This window comes from Benincasa hispida, chromosome 4 (assembly GCF_027475165.1).
Source record: "Benincasa hispida cultivar pf3 chromosome 4, pf3_genome.v1.1, whole genome shotgun sequence".
In the NCBI taxonomy this organism is placed as follows: domain Eukaryota; kingdom Viridiplantae; phylum Streptophyta; class Magnoliopsida; order Cucurbitales; family Cucurbitaceae; genus Benincasa; species Benincasa hispida.
Window position 1 is genome coordinate 68,389,581 of NC_143481.1, and position 14,735 is coordinate 68,404,315.

Sequence of the window (14,735 nt, forward strand, 5' to 3'; positions counted from 1 at the left end):
GGAACATCGGAGATTAACCGAGTGATTAGAAAGGACTCTTTAAAGAGATCCAAGGGAGTATGAAGGTTAAGAACACGAGAGGGCATCCGATTAATGAGATGGGCGGCCGTAAGAACAGCATCCCCCCACAAATATGACGGAAGAGTGGCAGATAACATAAGAGACCGGGCTACTTCCACCAGATGACGATTTTTCCACTCGGCCACTCCATTCTATTGCGGAGTATAAGCACACAAGCTCTAGTGGACAATTCCCTTAGAGACAAGAAAATCCCTGAAGAAGGTGTTGAAGAATTAGATGCGGATCGAATGCCTTTACGCTATAGGTTGTGACCGCCAGCTATGGTAGTGGCGAAACACTATTGAGCAAGTAGCGGGACGTTCTGTCAATCGGGGATGGTTTTTGGTGACAACACCTGGAGATATCAGAAGTGAGAATGCTGTCGGCCTTTCGAATGCCTCCTTCCTGACTTTTCTGAGAGGCCCTTTACAACTGTCAACTCGAGAAGAATCAGTTCTCCCGGTTCAGTTTTTCCCTCTTTTCTAGAAAAAAACTAACTTACAAAAATGGTAAATGAGAGGACTTGTTCTGGGGCGCCATGATCCTTTTCTCTGGAACAATTGAGGGCACTACCTTCCTTCCACTTTCAGAGGTAGGGACTTCATCAATCATCGCTTTCTCGCCCATTATCACTCCGTAAAATTCCAATCTTCGCATTGAACTGAGTCTCGATAGTTGTATAAAATTTTTGGAAAATGGATGACACCTCAGATTTGTCAGTGAGGAGGAAGACCCAAGTAAAGCGAGTATGGTCGTCTATAAACGTGAACGAACCAACGTTTACCAGTGGAAGTGGTAACAGGTGAAGGACCCCAAACATCACTATGAACAAAAGTAAAAGGACTCCAGGGTTTAGAAGGCTGAGGCCCAAAAGGAACACGACTTTGCTTGGCACGAATACACACATCACAATTTAAAGAGGAAGTATTAACATTGCGAAATAAATACAGAAACAAATACTTCATATATTGAAAATTTGGATGTCCTAAACGGAAATGCCACAACATAACGTCATTTTCAGAAACAGAAAAATTTAATGACATAAACCCAGTTCAATGATCATCTTTAGAGGAAGGATCTTCAAAAAAGAAATAAGTCCCCTATCGTGTCGGGCAATGCCAATTGTCATCCCCAATTTCAGATCTCGAAACAAAACGGAGTCAGGTGAGAAAATTGTCTTACACTTCAGATCCCTTGTAATTTTACTGACAGACAACAAATTATAAGAGATTTTAGGCACATGCAAAGTATCACGCAAAACTAAACCATCAAATAGGGAGATAGGCCTTTCCCTGCAACAGGGGAAAAAGACTCGTCTGCAATTCGAATACGCTCATTTCCAGCACTCGGGTTGTAAGAAATAAACATATCTAAAGAACTAGTAAGATGATCTGTGGCCTCTGAGTCCACAATCCAAGGTTTTTTACCGTTTATACTAATAAGGCCAAATGAAGGAAAATTACCTGATTGTGCAATAGCACTCACCCCAACAGTACTCAAATTGTTCTTACTGTCAACAAAAGACTGCTTCTGAGTATGTTCATCTGCTGAGTCACTCACTAGGGCACGACCAATATTAGATTTTTCATGAGATTGTCGTCGCATGCTGTTTAGAGGTCTCCCGTGCAATTTTCAACTCTGGTCCTTTGTGTGTTAGGGTTTCTTACAGTGCTCACACACAGGTGGGGTTTTTTTATCGCCACCAACACTGGGCAACTTTGCAATGAAGGCAGCTGCATCAATTGTAGTAATAGGATTATTCATGGCGCGTGACCAATCCTCTTCCAGGAGTATTTCGGAGCAAACTTCTTTGAGAGAAGGTGTAAGACGTTGGCCCAATATTCAACTACGAACACCATCGAATTTAGGATTTAATCCAACCAAGAAAACATACACACGATCTGCTTCTTCAATTTTCAAGTATTGAGCCCCGTCTTGTGCGCAGTTCCAGATAATTTCTCGACACAGGTCCATCTCTTGCCAAAGCATTGATAATTTGTTAAAATATGATGTCACATCCATGGACCCTTGTTTGCATTCATGGACCTGCTTGTGAAACGTATATAGTCAAAAGGCATTCTGTCTCTTTGAGTACAAATCTCGTGCAGCCTCCCAGATATCCTTGGCGATTGCAGCATACAATAATGGTCTGCCTATTTGAGGTTCCATACTATTCATGAGGACAGATCGTAACAGCAAATCTTCCCCTTTCCAAATCCGTTCTTGAGGATCGCCTTGTATCGGCTTCAGAATCTCCCCCGTCAAGTACTCAAATTTGTGATGCCCTTCCAAGGCCATTTTGATCGATTGGGACCAAGAGAAATAATTCTGGCCATTTAATTTTTCTCCTACGAGAAATCCTGCAGAGTTGCCCATCGAGCCAGATAAATAAGAAGCATTTGGCAAAATAGAGAACGAATTTATCGGATTCTCTGAATAGACTGGTTGAACTGGTTGAGGATTTATGTCAAACATCGTATCCAAGTCTGAAATTTGTTGTTGGAGACACGCCAACCGTTGTCTAACATCATCTAGGCATTGGGTCGAGCCACAAGTGGCTGGAAAAGGAGCAGCCATCGACGGCTGGAAGAATGTCGCCGGCGGCTGCAGGTGATCCTCGTATCTGCCCGGCGCACGAGGTGGCACTAGCTGGTTTGAGCGACTGGATGGCTCAATCGAATTCTGGTTTGACCAGTTGGAATGCTTGAACGAAGTGCTAGGCGCGGCTCCGCAGCGATCGATCTAACCTAGCATGGAGAATTCGAACGGCGCGAGCACGATCGGCACAAATGGCAGCCACCCACGGCTGGGCCCGATCGGATTTGTCTCTGTCCGACCATCAAAGGCACGACTAGGCTCGATTTGATTCGTCTCTATCCGACCGTCAAAGGCAGCGTCGCTCGTCTCTGTCCGACCGTCGAAGGCAACGCGCTCTAGTTTCGGTCTCTGATCGTGGCTTCTGTCTGGTGTGACAGCTCCCATCGACTCCGACTCTCTATCGACTACAACTGGATGGCAGAGATCAACTTCGGTAAGGCTGCTTGAAAACATTCCTTCACGGCCACTCGAATGGTTGTTTTCATGTCAAAACTTGAAGTTCCATCGGCTGAAGACGATTGTGGTTGGTTCTCTTCCATAACGGCTAAGGTTTCGTTGCCTAGCTTTGATACCATGTTAAAATATATAAAAAGAAAAGAGAATAACAACGAACAGCTACGTGGAAACCCTAGTACAGGGAGAAAAACCACGATATAAAGATTTTCATATTAGTTAATCTGATATACCGAATACACAGGAATACAACGTATAAATAGACAGTAGGAAACCCAAGAGGCCTACACAATTACATAAATGCCCCTAGGTTAATAACCCTATTTTCAACACAACTAAATGTCAAATAAAATACAACTTATTTATTAGATACATAATATGCTTGTAAAAATACAAATTTACAAACTACAAGACCACGAGATTTAGGACATCAAAAAAAACAAGCTAAGATTTACCACGAGGTTTACAAACTACAAATGTACTCCAACGATCATTTAAAACAATTACCCTTAAACAAGGGTCACTTTTCTTTCCTCCTAAATTAAACTAAATGGATAATTTACCACAAGAACTCATCATCTAATTTGAATATTCCTAAACTTTCGAATAAAAACAAAATAATCTTTTATATCAATTTATCTTAAATATCCCTATGTTCAAAATGTGTATATATATATATATATATATATATATATATATATATATTGTTCTAAAATACCAAATCACCATACAATGCTTCATGCCACTAAACAATGAAACTTGAGAGTTAAATAATCTCCATCCCGCGTAGCTCATGGAAATTATTTTTTTTTCTTTTTTTTTTTCTTTTTGAAAATGAATCTGGAAGAGACTACAAGGTTGAGTACAACTTTGAGAGTTAAATTACCTTTTTATCCCCTGTGCCCACTTCAATCCCGTGAAAATGAATCAGGAAAGGTCCATTTGATAACGTTTTTGTTTCCTATCTTTTGTTTTTGTTTCTTATTTTTTGAGAAATTAACTTTTTTTATAATCATTCTCGTTTCTTGTTTCTAAAATATTAGAAACGTTTATGAAAATGAAGCCAAATTTGAGAAACTACAAGACCCGTTCCGTTTTTATTTTATTTAAATTTGTTCATTTTTATGTAAAAAGTTAGCCCTGGTTGGTTGGTAGTAGGCCTACTCCTATTTCTTTCTACCCCTTAGTCTTACGGTCGATTCCCAAATGCATTATTCTTTTTATTTTATTTCATGTTTCTTTCTTTTATATTACTTTCTTTTCTATATTATCGTTTATATTCCTTTTCTTTCTTTTATTTATATTTATTATTATTATTTATAATTATATGTTAACTTAATCTTGAATTTTAAATCTTTCAACATTTAAATTTATATATAACTGATTTTCAAATTTTAAATTTTCAAAAGGTGTATTTAAATATTTGTTTCAATTTTTTAATTTAAAAATTTACAATAGACATGTTTATATATTATTTTAAATTTAAATATTTTATTTTTATTACATTCATAACCCATTAAAATTTCAAAATTTATGAATTTTGATTACTAAGATATTCATTTAATTCATTTATTTCATTTTAATATTTTACAACCACAAACATTTACATTTACATAATTAATTAAATTGAATTTGAGTCAACAACAATGAAGACAAATGACTTAAATTTTATTACCGTATCATCGTTATTAATTTTTCATTGAGATTTATGTATATTTGATAATATAAATTATATTTGATAATTATTTTTATATTTCAAACATAATTAAATCATATTTAAACTGGGAGAAATATAAAAAACGAGAAATAAGAAACAGAAAAACAAGAAATAGAAACGTTATCAACTGGACCTGGAGTGGCCACAACATTGAGCAACTCTTTTACAGAGAATTTAACGAAAAAATCATCTGGTGAAAGAAAAAAGTATGTTGAAACGATGGAAGGGGCCTCAAAGATGGGAAGATAAGGAAAGAGAGAAGTGGTATATATTACAAATGTTCCTTTCCTGGTTAGCTCTTAAACTAAGTATCCACTTCCACTGCATCTAATCCCACAATCCATTAAAGAATTACAAAACCACCGCCACAAGAATATACTCTACTTCACTTTGTAATTTTAAAAACCTCTACAACATGTACCACAAAATGGAACTTCAAACCCAAAACAAATGGAGCAATCGTGAGAAATAATATACAATGATGCTGGCCAACCAGGGTATTTAGACAGATCAACAACTAACAAATCGCTTTACAGACCACATGATGCCATAATTCAACCATACCTCACCCAACCCCTCAACCCCCTCGTTGCCAATTTCTCAGGGCGAAAGATTTTCTCAACGCTCTTGTATCAGCATTCAGGAAGAGACCGAGCCGAAGCAAATGGAGAAAAGCTTGCAGCTGATCCACTACAATGCAAGGGATTATGTTGATGACTAGAAGAACCAATGATGCTTGGTGAGGCATTGCTTGGACTCGGAATAAGCGGAATCATGTATCTTGAATGTAAAGGTGAAATGGATGGGTAACACGAGGAATACGGCGAAACCAAATGAGAAGTCTGAGATCTTTGGGAAGATGCATTTCTGAGTTCAACTGAACTTCTGCTCACACTCAACGTTGGGGATTGGCGGTAGGAGGATCTCAGAGACTGCTGAAGGTAAGGAGTGCTTGAGAGGGAGTGGTTCCGAGATACCGAAGGCGATCTTAATGAAGGGGATATTTGAATGGCGGAGCTTGGTGGCAATGATGATCTCACAGAAGATAATATTGAGGATGAAGCAACAGAACTGGGAGTACTCGAAAGCAATGGTGTGGATTCTGAAGGTGGTGGATCACCATTGCTAGTTCTTGCATCTCGCTTACAAACAGGGCAGAAGGTTCTCCAAGCAGTAAGCCAAGAGTCCACACAGAGGGCATGAAATTCTGAAAACAGTTCCAATAAAACTATATTCAGTAATCAGATCAGACGTTAGCTAGATCATATATATGAAACAAATGCATGTAAAGGTATGTATGTATGTGAGTAAAATATGGCCTCAAAAAGCAAAAAGATAGTGGATAGGAACCCTTGTGAGGTTTGGTCCTTGGTGAGGTTCCATGTTTTTCTTTGGGCTTCAGTTTCGAAGCCTTTTTGTAATTATTCACTAAGCAATATCTTAATTAGTTGGAAACTCTCTCATGGGGTTTGTTTATGGGCTTGATTTTTTGTATGTCCTTGTATTATTTTCTTTTTTCTTAATAAAAACAGTTGTGTTCTATAAAAATAAAAAATAAAAACAATAGTAATAACGATGTCTCGGGTTCTCAGTCATAATGACGTTTTTATAGATTTTTTGTAGTGTCACAAAATAAGGAGCCTGTGTCAAGGAAATGCTAAGGTAGTAATGGGGAAAGGAACTTCGCCTTGAGAATAACAGAGGGTAGCATCGAGTGAGTTTCTACAACTATCTGTAACTCCAGATGGAGTTTATCTCAATGATGAAAAATACTAACATCTAAATCATCCCATTAAACAAAGAATCTATCTGCCCTCTGGCATGATTTTGAAAGGAAAGGGACGATGGCAGAATCACAATGGCTGAAAGAACATAGAAAACAGAACCCGAAGAATATTGTTTTTTTAATTTTTGATAAGAAACCTGGGCTATAACAACACTGAGTAAAACACAACTGCCTAAGGGCCGAGGGAAGAGATCCCAAAGATAAGCTGGCATCTAGTTTTTCACTGTATTGGACATCCTTATTGCTGCAATTTTATATAGCCAGGGCCTTTGACAGAGATGGAAAAGACAAAAATCTCTCGAGCCTTAAGAAGGAACAGATTCAGAAGAGCAAGAATTCTGTGGATATATGTGTTCGTGGCCTTATGTCAGAGAAATAGTTAGAAAGAAATTGTCGCATTTTAATGGAGCAGACAGCCAATAGGTTAAGGTTCTTGAGTTTTCTAAGTTCCTCTTTTCCAAGGGGGGTTTCTTTCTTTAACTTTCTTTTTAGTTATACTCCTCCGGTAATGAACACAAAATGAGAAGCTATTTTGTAAGAGTTCTTTTTGTCCAGCTTTTTGCTAATTCAATGAAAAAGTTTGACTTCCCTTCCCCACAATTTTCTTCATTCCTAGTTCTCCGTCACTTCATTTATATAAATCAACCTTATATCCTGCTTGTGGGACTTTGCAATAAAAGTACATTTATGTTACTCCAGACATTAAAATCAGGAAATATCTTCACTCCATACGCTAATTAAACCGCAGACAAACTAATGAACATTCTCTGCTCCTTAATTTAGTCCTCATCAAGTAGCCCAACTGGGTTTAAGAACATTCTTTTCTAAGCCATAACCGGGGTACTCTAAACTATATTTTACCTATTTTGAACTATTAAATTTTGTTCATATGCTGATTTAGTCATACACCAATTAAACAGCAGACAACTCAATGAACCAAACTTCAGTTGCTGGCTGGAAAGCGAGCAGTTGCCTAGTCCTCCACCAACAAGTTATCTCAACCATTTATCAAAACCTCCACATCACATTATCTGCTCCTTAATTTAGTCCTCATCAAGTAGCCCAACTGGGTTTAAGAACATTCTTTTTTAAGCCATAACCAGGATACTCTAAACTAAATTTCACCTATTTTGAACTATTAAATTTTGTTCATATGCTAATTTAGTCATATGCCAATTAAACCGCAGACAACCCAATGAACCAAACTTCCTTGCTGGCTGGAAAACGAGCAGTTGCCTAGTCCTCCACCAACAAAGTTATCTCAACCATTTTTCAAGACATGTACATCAAATTATCTGCTCCTTAATTTAGTCCTGGTCAAGTAGCCTAACTGGTTTAAGAACATTCTTTTTCAAGCCCTAACCAGGGCACTCTAAACTACTTTTTGCCTATTTTGAACTTTTAAATTTTGTTTGGGCAAATGGTGTGATAGTGTACCGTACTCGCAAAGTCAAATCTTTATGAGATTTTATTTTACCTTTGTAAAGAAATCGAATGGCTTCAGGTCGTGATAACTGATATGTGGTTGTTACATGAATAAAATAAAGGAGTCTTAACTTTATGTCTATAAAAGATCTTAAACTGCATTTATCGAATCATAGTATCTCTAAAATTTTTTGAACAATTTTTTTTTTCTTTTGGACGATCCACCCAACCCTACAACATTTTGGTGTTAAGGAAATTTGTAGTATATTAAATCCTACATAGGTGACCACCATGGATTGAACCCATGACCTCTTGCCCTTTATCAAGATCATGAGCCCCCTATTTACCACTAGGCCAACTCATGATTGTTACATTTTTTGAATAATTTGAACAAGGACTTGGAGCATTGATTACTAAGACATTGATTAACCACTACCTTGATCATTTATAATAATTCCTACAAATACGCTACCTGTTTTATAAAGTTTAAGAGCTCACTTATGTTATACCCAATCCACAAACGTTGGGTGTCTGAGCTATAGATGGAAAAGAAAGAAAGGACCAACCACACCATCACAGGTTCTATACAGCACAAAGTGCAACTAATATTCTTACAGATGCAAGATACATGCATAACAAGGAAATATCAACTTCTGAATAAAGGAGTGAAGGGTCCTCTCAGCCCTTTGCCCTTAGGTTGTTTTTGTTGGCTTTTTGGTGAATATATCTTTCTGTTTCTTATTAAAAAAATAATAATAAAAAAAGGGGAAAAAATGGAAGAAGAATAAAGGAGTGAACTTACTGTGACGACATGGTAGAATTCTGAGCTTCTCACCAGCAGTATAGTCCTCAAGGCATATTGCACATGTTATTGATGTGCAATTATCCTCTAAAGCAGTAGTAAATATCAGGCTTGGCATTGCTTTTACTACACGTCTGCTCATTCCCCGGAACTCTTGAGCATGAGAAGATCGAGGACGTCCTCGTCTTATTCGATGTCTACGAACGAAGAAACAAGTAGCAAGCACTGCAGACATTGCAAGAAGAGAAATAAAGGAGATAGCCATGATGGACCATGAAGAATTTTCAAAGCTTGGAACTATCCATATCTCAACGTTAGGCAAGCCTGCATACTTCTTCAATGTCTCACCAGATGTTTTAGTAACAAATACAGCATGTATTCTAATACCAGCTGAGCTCCCTGCCACTGCAACCACTTCAAAGTTATGACCAGGGAATATTCAAGCTAACAAGAAAATTGATCTTTCTTTTCCAAAACATTTACTGTTATGCATGCATGCAATGAAGTTAACCAAATAACTCCATACCCGTTAACAGAGTAGGAAAACCAGGGAAAAGTAAAAGCGTGAAACTTATAATTACCAAGTATGGGCATAAAGTTTAGATCGATAAAGCAATAGCAAAAAGATATCAAATAATTGCAACAATCGTAGACAACAACTACAAGGTAGCCTACATCGAGGATTCTAGAGAACCCCTTGGCACATATGCAAACTTTTATGAATTTGTAGTAAAAAGGGACTGTAATTCAAGATATAAGTATTCTAATTGATGAGCAAGTCAATTGAATTTTTCTAGTTTATCATTTATTTCAAAAATATAAAACTAAGATATACCAAGACCAACACCATTCCATACAATAACACTAAGAAACATTGATTGAAAATCAACATTGAAAAGACATTTGATCATGTTGTTTGTGGTCTTCTAGACAAGATCCATCAGAAAAAGAGGCTTTGGTTTTAAGGGAAGATCTTGGACGGACAACTGCATTTCTTTTTTCTAATGAACGGCAATGTCAATTTCTCCATTTAAAAAAATTAAATCTAATTCTGAAAGTCTTTGAAGTATAGTTTTTATAAAATATTGGTATCTACAAAATGTTATTCAATCTTTGAATGTAGATAAGTAAATCATCAAGGCACTAATACCTACAGTACAAGCAAATCGAATGGCTGCAACAAGCATAGCAACATAGACATAGTTAAGACCCATAAATCATATTGAAAGTAATCGACTTCCATTAATGGAGAATAGCTTCTTTTTTTTATATAAGAAAATTGCATAAAGTTAATAGTGTAAAAAAGTAATTACTCGCAATTAAGCCACCATCTTCATTGTCATAGATGATTGCAGCTTTAAATCCAGCCACTTGGGCTCTCCTCACTTTATCCTCGAAGCTACATCCTCCTCTAATTATAAGCGCAAATGGTGAACTGGAGTTTACAGGCAGATCAGTTTTGTTTTCCAATGTCGAGCATGCGTCAAGAGGTTTTGCCAGATATAACACCCCAGGTTCCCCTGAACTTTCTATTGAAGGAGCTGAAATCAGAAATTCCAGAGATAATTCCAGAGATCAATAAGAGAATCCATCATGGCCATTTAAAGGGGGGGAAAAGAAAGAAAGGCATAGAAAATAAAACTGAATCCATAGACCAATCTCAAATATTTGACTGGCCTCCCTCATTTTCCTTCTTGGATGACCATATCCGATTTATCCCCTCAAAACATAATACCATCCTGAATCACCTTTTACTATTTGACAGAATTTTCGATTAAAAAAAAAAAAAAAAAAGAATTATTCCACATTAACAGCAGAATCTATATAGTCAACCATGTCGCCCGTTGGCAAAAGCCACGACGACTAGTAATGACAAGAGCACAGACATTTAATCCAGTGCCCGAGTCAGAAATCACTCAGCAATACACAAAACAATTGAGTTGGGAAAATATTCAAAATGAAGCGAGCATAAAGAGAACTAACCGAAATTAGCTTCAATGGAGTCGAAGGAACGAGTAACGTTGGTCCCAATCAATACCACATTAGCTGCAGAGCCGCAACAGCCAACCAAAATCAGTGAAAACAATAAGGCGAGACCTGGATTCATAGCACTGAAAGCCATGGACCGAAAAACCCTAATCAGTGAGAGAGAAAAAGGGAGAGAATTAGAGATTGAAACGAAGAACAAAAGATGATTAGGGTTTATAAAATATCAATGGAAACATCAGCTTCCATCTCTCGGAAGGAAAAATCTTGGTTTCCTTGATTCGCTGGGAGATAAACTCTCGGGATTGAATTTGCCTACTCCCTCAACAATATGGAAACGATGGAAAAAATATATATATGATAAATGATAATGATAATAACTTCATAAATTGAGCCATTCAAAATATCATTCATAATAGTTCATCCTTTTTCAAAATATTTAATAATAATAATAATAATAATAATAATAATAATAATAATAATAATAATAATAATAATAATAGTTCATCCCAATTAATAAACTGACAAAAAAATAGAAACACTGACCATAATATAAAACAACTGTGCTGGTATGCGTTTATGGCAATAAAGTTAAAAGCAATCCGTTTAAAAAAATGGAAAAAATGGTGATAATTGTAATTATATTCTAAAATTTTAAATTATAAAAATTAGATTCAAAAAACGTTTATAAATATTAAAATTAGATCCTCAAATTTATAATAATTATAGAAATTAGACCCATAAATAATAAAATTTGAAACATAAATTTGTACAAATGTTACTATTTACACAATTATATAAGTTTGTAGATTAAATTTGAGTCAATTTTAATATCGTTTTTTAAGGTTTAAATTTTAAAATGGAAAGTTTTAAGGATATAATCTTACCTAGGTAGTTTTAGTAATTTGTTCACAAAGAAAAAAAGAAGACAAAGAAATATAGTAAAATGATTAATTATTTATTCTCATTTTTCTTTGATTAGTTAATTATTTTTTAAAAAGAACAAAGATAAGGATATATTCTAGAAATACATATCTGTCATGAATTATAATGATTTAAAAGTTTTCTTCCTTTTGTATTAGAAAGAAATAATAAATTTTCTTTCTTTTTAGAGAATCTATAATTTATAATTGGTTTATGATTAGATTAGCATCGTCCAGATCTGAGCTCATTCTCATGTTTATCCGATTCCAAACCGACCAATAAGATGAAACAGGCTAGACTCTTCTTTTAAAATTTTGGGCCAGGCCCATGTAAGATCTGACCATTGTGAATATTTTTATTTATTTATTTATTGTTTTGAAATCAACCTAATTAATTTATCAAATGGATGGATTTTAGAATCCATTTGATAACTATTTTATTTTTCTTTATTTTTATTTTTAAAAATTAAATCTATTTTTTTCTCATTTCTTATCATGATTTATATCTTCTTAAGTACAATGGTTGAAATCTTACCCAATATCAAAAACAAAAATAATTTTTAAAAAGAAAAATTATTTCAAATGGTAAAACTGAAGATATAGCAAAATTTTAGAACTATCAATGATAGACGCTAATAGACACTTCTATCAATGTTTATCAGTATCACACTGATAGACACTAGAAGTCTATCAGCGTCTATCATTGATAATTCTAAAATTTTACTATATTTTGTAAATATTTTGATTCATTTTTCTATATTTGAAAACAGCCCTTTTAAAAACTACTTTTTTTTAGTTTTCAAAATTTGGCTTGGTTTTTTAAATCACTAACAAAAAATAAATAACAGCGGAAGAAATTTAAAGATGAAAGTAGTATCTATAGGCCTACTTTTCAAAAACAAAAATCAGAAATCAAATAGTTATCAAACGGGGTTTTAATTTTTCTTATTCCATTACATTCAATCACACCATAAAATGCATTTTATCAATGAGTCAACATTTATACAAGTCTAACTTTTTTTTAAAGTAGAGGAATTGAACTCGAAAATCTAAATTCGATAGTATAAACTTCATGTCAGTTAAACAATTTTAATTTTGGCATTTTCATAGGTTAACTACAACAATAGTTTAGTGTAAAAAAAAAAACATAGATACAACATAAAATTTATTTGCTTAAGAGATGTTAAGGGGAAATAAGATCATCAATGCATATCGTGTAAGTGTTTTTTTTTTTTTTTTGAGCACATAGGTAAAAAAATTTAATCCTTCCTAAATAATTTATTTGTTATTACAATATATTAATATCTAGATTTTTCTTTTTATCAAAGCAAGTGTCTGTACAATTGGGTTTCAAAATATTTAATATATTTTTATTCACAACTTACCAAAAAAAATTGGGGTTATTAAAATTTTGAAATCTAAGGTTGGACATATAATTTATTTTAAGAACTTATGGACAATGAAGAGGTCAGGGTAGAGCGAAAAAGTTGCCAATACTTACCATTATTGCAAACGAATCTGAAAGAAACATTTCCTTACAATTTCAACATCGCTTTAAAATAAGATTTTATGCTTTAGGTAAATGGGACGCACGTAAACTTTTGTCACATTTACTATCAATTTTTACTATCTCAAAATCCCTCAATATTTTAACAATTAAAGGATTTATAATTATAATTAAATCAGTTAGCACATAATAACATTTATTGAAAATTACTGGTTCATTATTAAATTAATTTCTTAATGCATCAACAATTATATTTTAAAAAAAAAAAAAAAAAAAAAAAACAGTAGTCACATCACAATGTGTGAGTGACAAAACCTTAGCCTAAAGAGAGTTTCTTTTATTTTTTTTTAAAAAAAAAAAGGAAAAAGAAAAAGAAAAATAAACCGCTAATGGAGCTCTAAAGGGAGTTCACATGGTACTAATTATTTAATGGGAAATTTTGTTTTTGTCTAATTTCAATTTTGTTTATATGTTTTAAAATGTTAAACTAAGTGTTTAAGTATTGAATTTAAGTTGGCTAGATTTTAAAATGTTACAATTTTATCTTTTAAATTTTATTTTTATTTTAATTTGATTAATAAGTTTCAAGATTTACACGGTTATGTTAATGTTTATTAATTAATTTTTACTATTTTTCATCAATCTTTAAATTAATGTTAATGTCTAATAGATATTAACCCAAAAACAAAAAATGAGTAGAGTGTTTAGTGAAAATCGAGGTTAAAATTGTTAATTTTGAAACCTATTGACCAAAATGAAACAAAATTCAAATTTTAAGAGTCAAATTATAACATTTTGAAACATAAAAAATCAAGGAAAAAAAATACATTTTTGGCCCCTAGGTTTTTTTAATATCTAATTTTTATTTAGTCCATAAGTTTCAAAATGTTATACATTTAATTTTTGCTACAATTTTATCATTGACATTTGAGTTTTGCTTCAATTTGGTTCATATGATTTAAGCTTTACATTTTTAATATCGATTTTTCACCAAATATCGATTTTTTGTATTTAGAGTTAATTTATGTTATTAAATTAAAAATCGTACAAAAATTACAATTAATTAAGTTTTACTACTTTTATCACATTTAAAATTTAACTTCATAATTATTTAGAAATTGACGTCAATGATTAAAAGTGAGTATTTAATGAAAACACTACAATAATGTTGGACTTTATGTCGGTGGGAAAAAGTAAAAATGGATGTATAATGTTGATTTTAAAAAAATGGATCTTTAATATCGGTTTTAAAACCGACATTAAAGATAACCATTTATTTGTTTTCTTTAGTAAAAAAAATATCTCTCTTCCAGTTCATTATCTTTCTTCTCTCTCATTTCTCACTTATCTCTTCCAAACCCTCTTCCCATTGACTGTACCGACCATCACCATTGAGCTCGTTGTCAATCGTTCTGTTCAGCATTGTCATTCAGCTTGTCGAGGTCGTGTCATTCAACATTCGTGTAGTTCGTTGTCGT

The 14,735-nt window shown here is 33.9% G+C and overlaps 1 protein-coding gene across 2 annotated transcripts; it reads right to left on the minus strand.

Annotated features, from left to right (window-relative positions):
* Positions 1-5,074: 5,074 nt before the first annotated feature.
* LOC120075631 (receptor homology region, transmembrane domain- and RING domain-containing protein 2-like) lies at positions 5,075-11,244 on the minus strand. 2 transcript variants are annotated; one of them, XM_039029205.2, is made up of 5 exons: positions 10,825-11,241; positions 10,155-10,382; positions 9,190-9,246; positions 8,842-9,066; positions 5,075-6,035 (listed from the first exon to the last, which is right to left on the minus strand). In XM_039029205.2, the coding sequence occupies exons 1-5, from the start codon at positions 10,961-10,963 to the stop codon at positions 5,461-5,463; spliced, it is 1,224 nt and encodes a 407-aa protein (XP_038885133.1). In that variant the 5' UTR covers positions 10,964-11,241; the 3' UTR covers positions 5,075-5,460. The 2 variants fall into 2 exon arrangements, with proteins under 2 accessions (XP_038885133.1, XP_038885132.2); XM_039029204.2 differs by having other exon boundaries at positions 8,842-9,246; positions 10,825-11,244.
* Between the last annotated feature and the right edge of the window lie 3,491 nt (positions 11,245-14,735).

Excerpts from the sequence above, each read along its gene's own strand:
- LOC120075631 (XM_039029204.2), bottom strand. The coding sequence starts at position 10,963 with ATGGCTTTCAGTGCTATGAATCCAGGTCTCGCCTTATTGTTTTCACTG. Across the intron at positions 10,383-10,824 it reads CTCCATTGAAGCTAATTTCG|CTCCTTCAATAGAAAGTTCA; the intron begins GTTAGTTCTCTT and ends TTCTGATTTCAG. Across the intron at positions 6,036-8,841 it reads AATTCTACCATGTCGTCACA|AATTTCATGCCCTCTGTGTG; the intron begins GTAAGTTCACTC and ends AACTGTTTTCAG.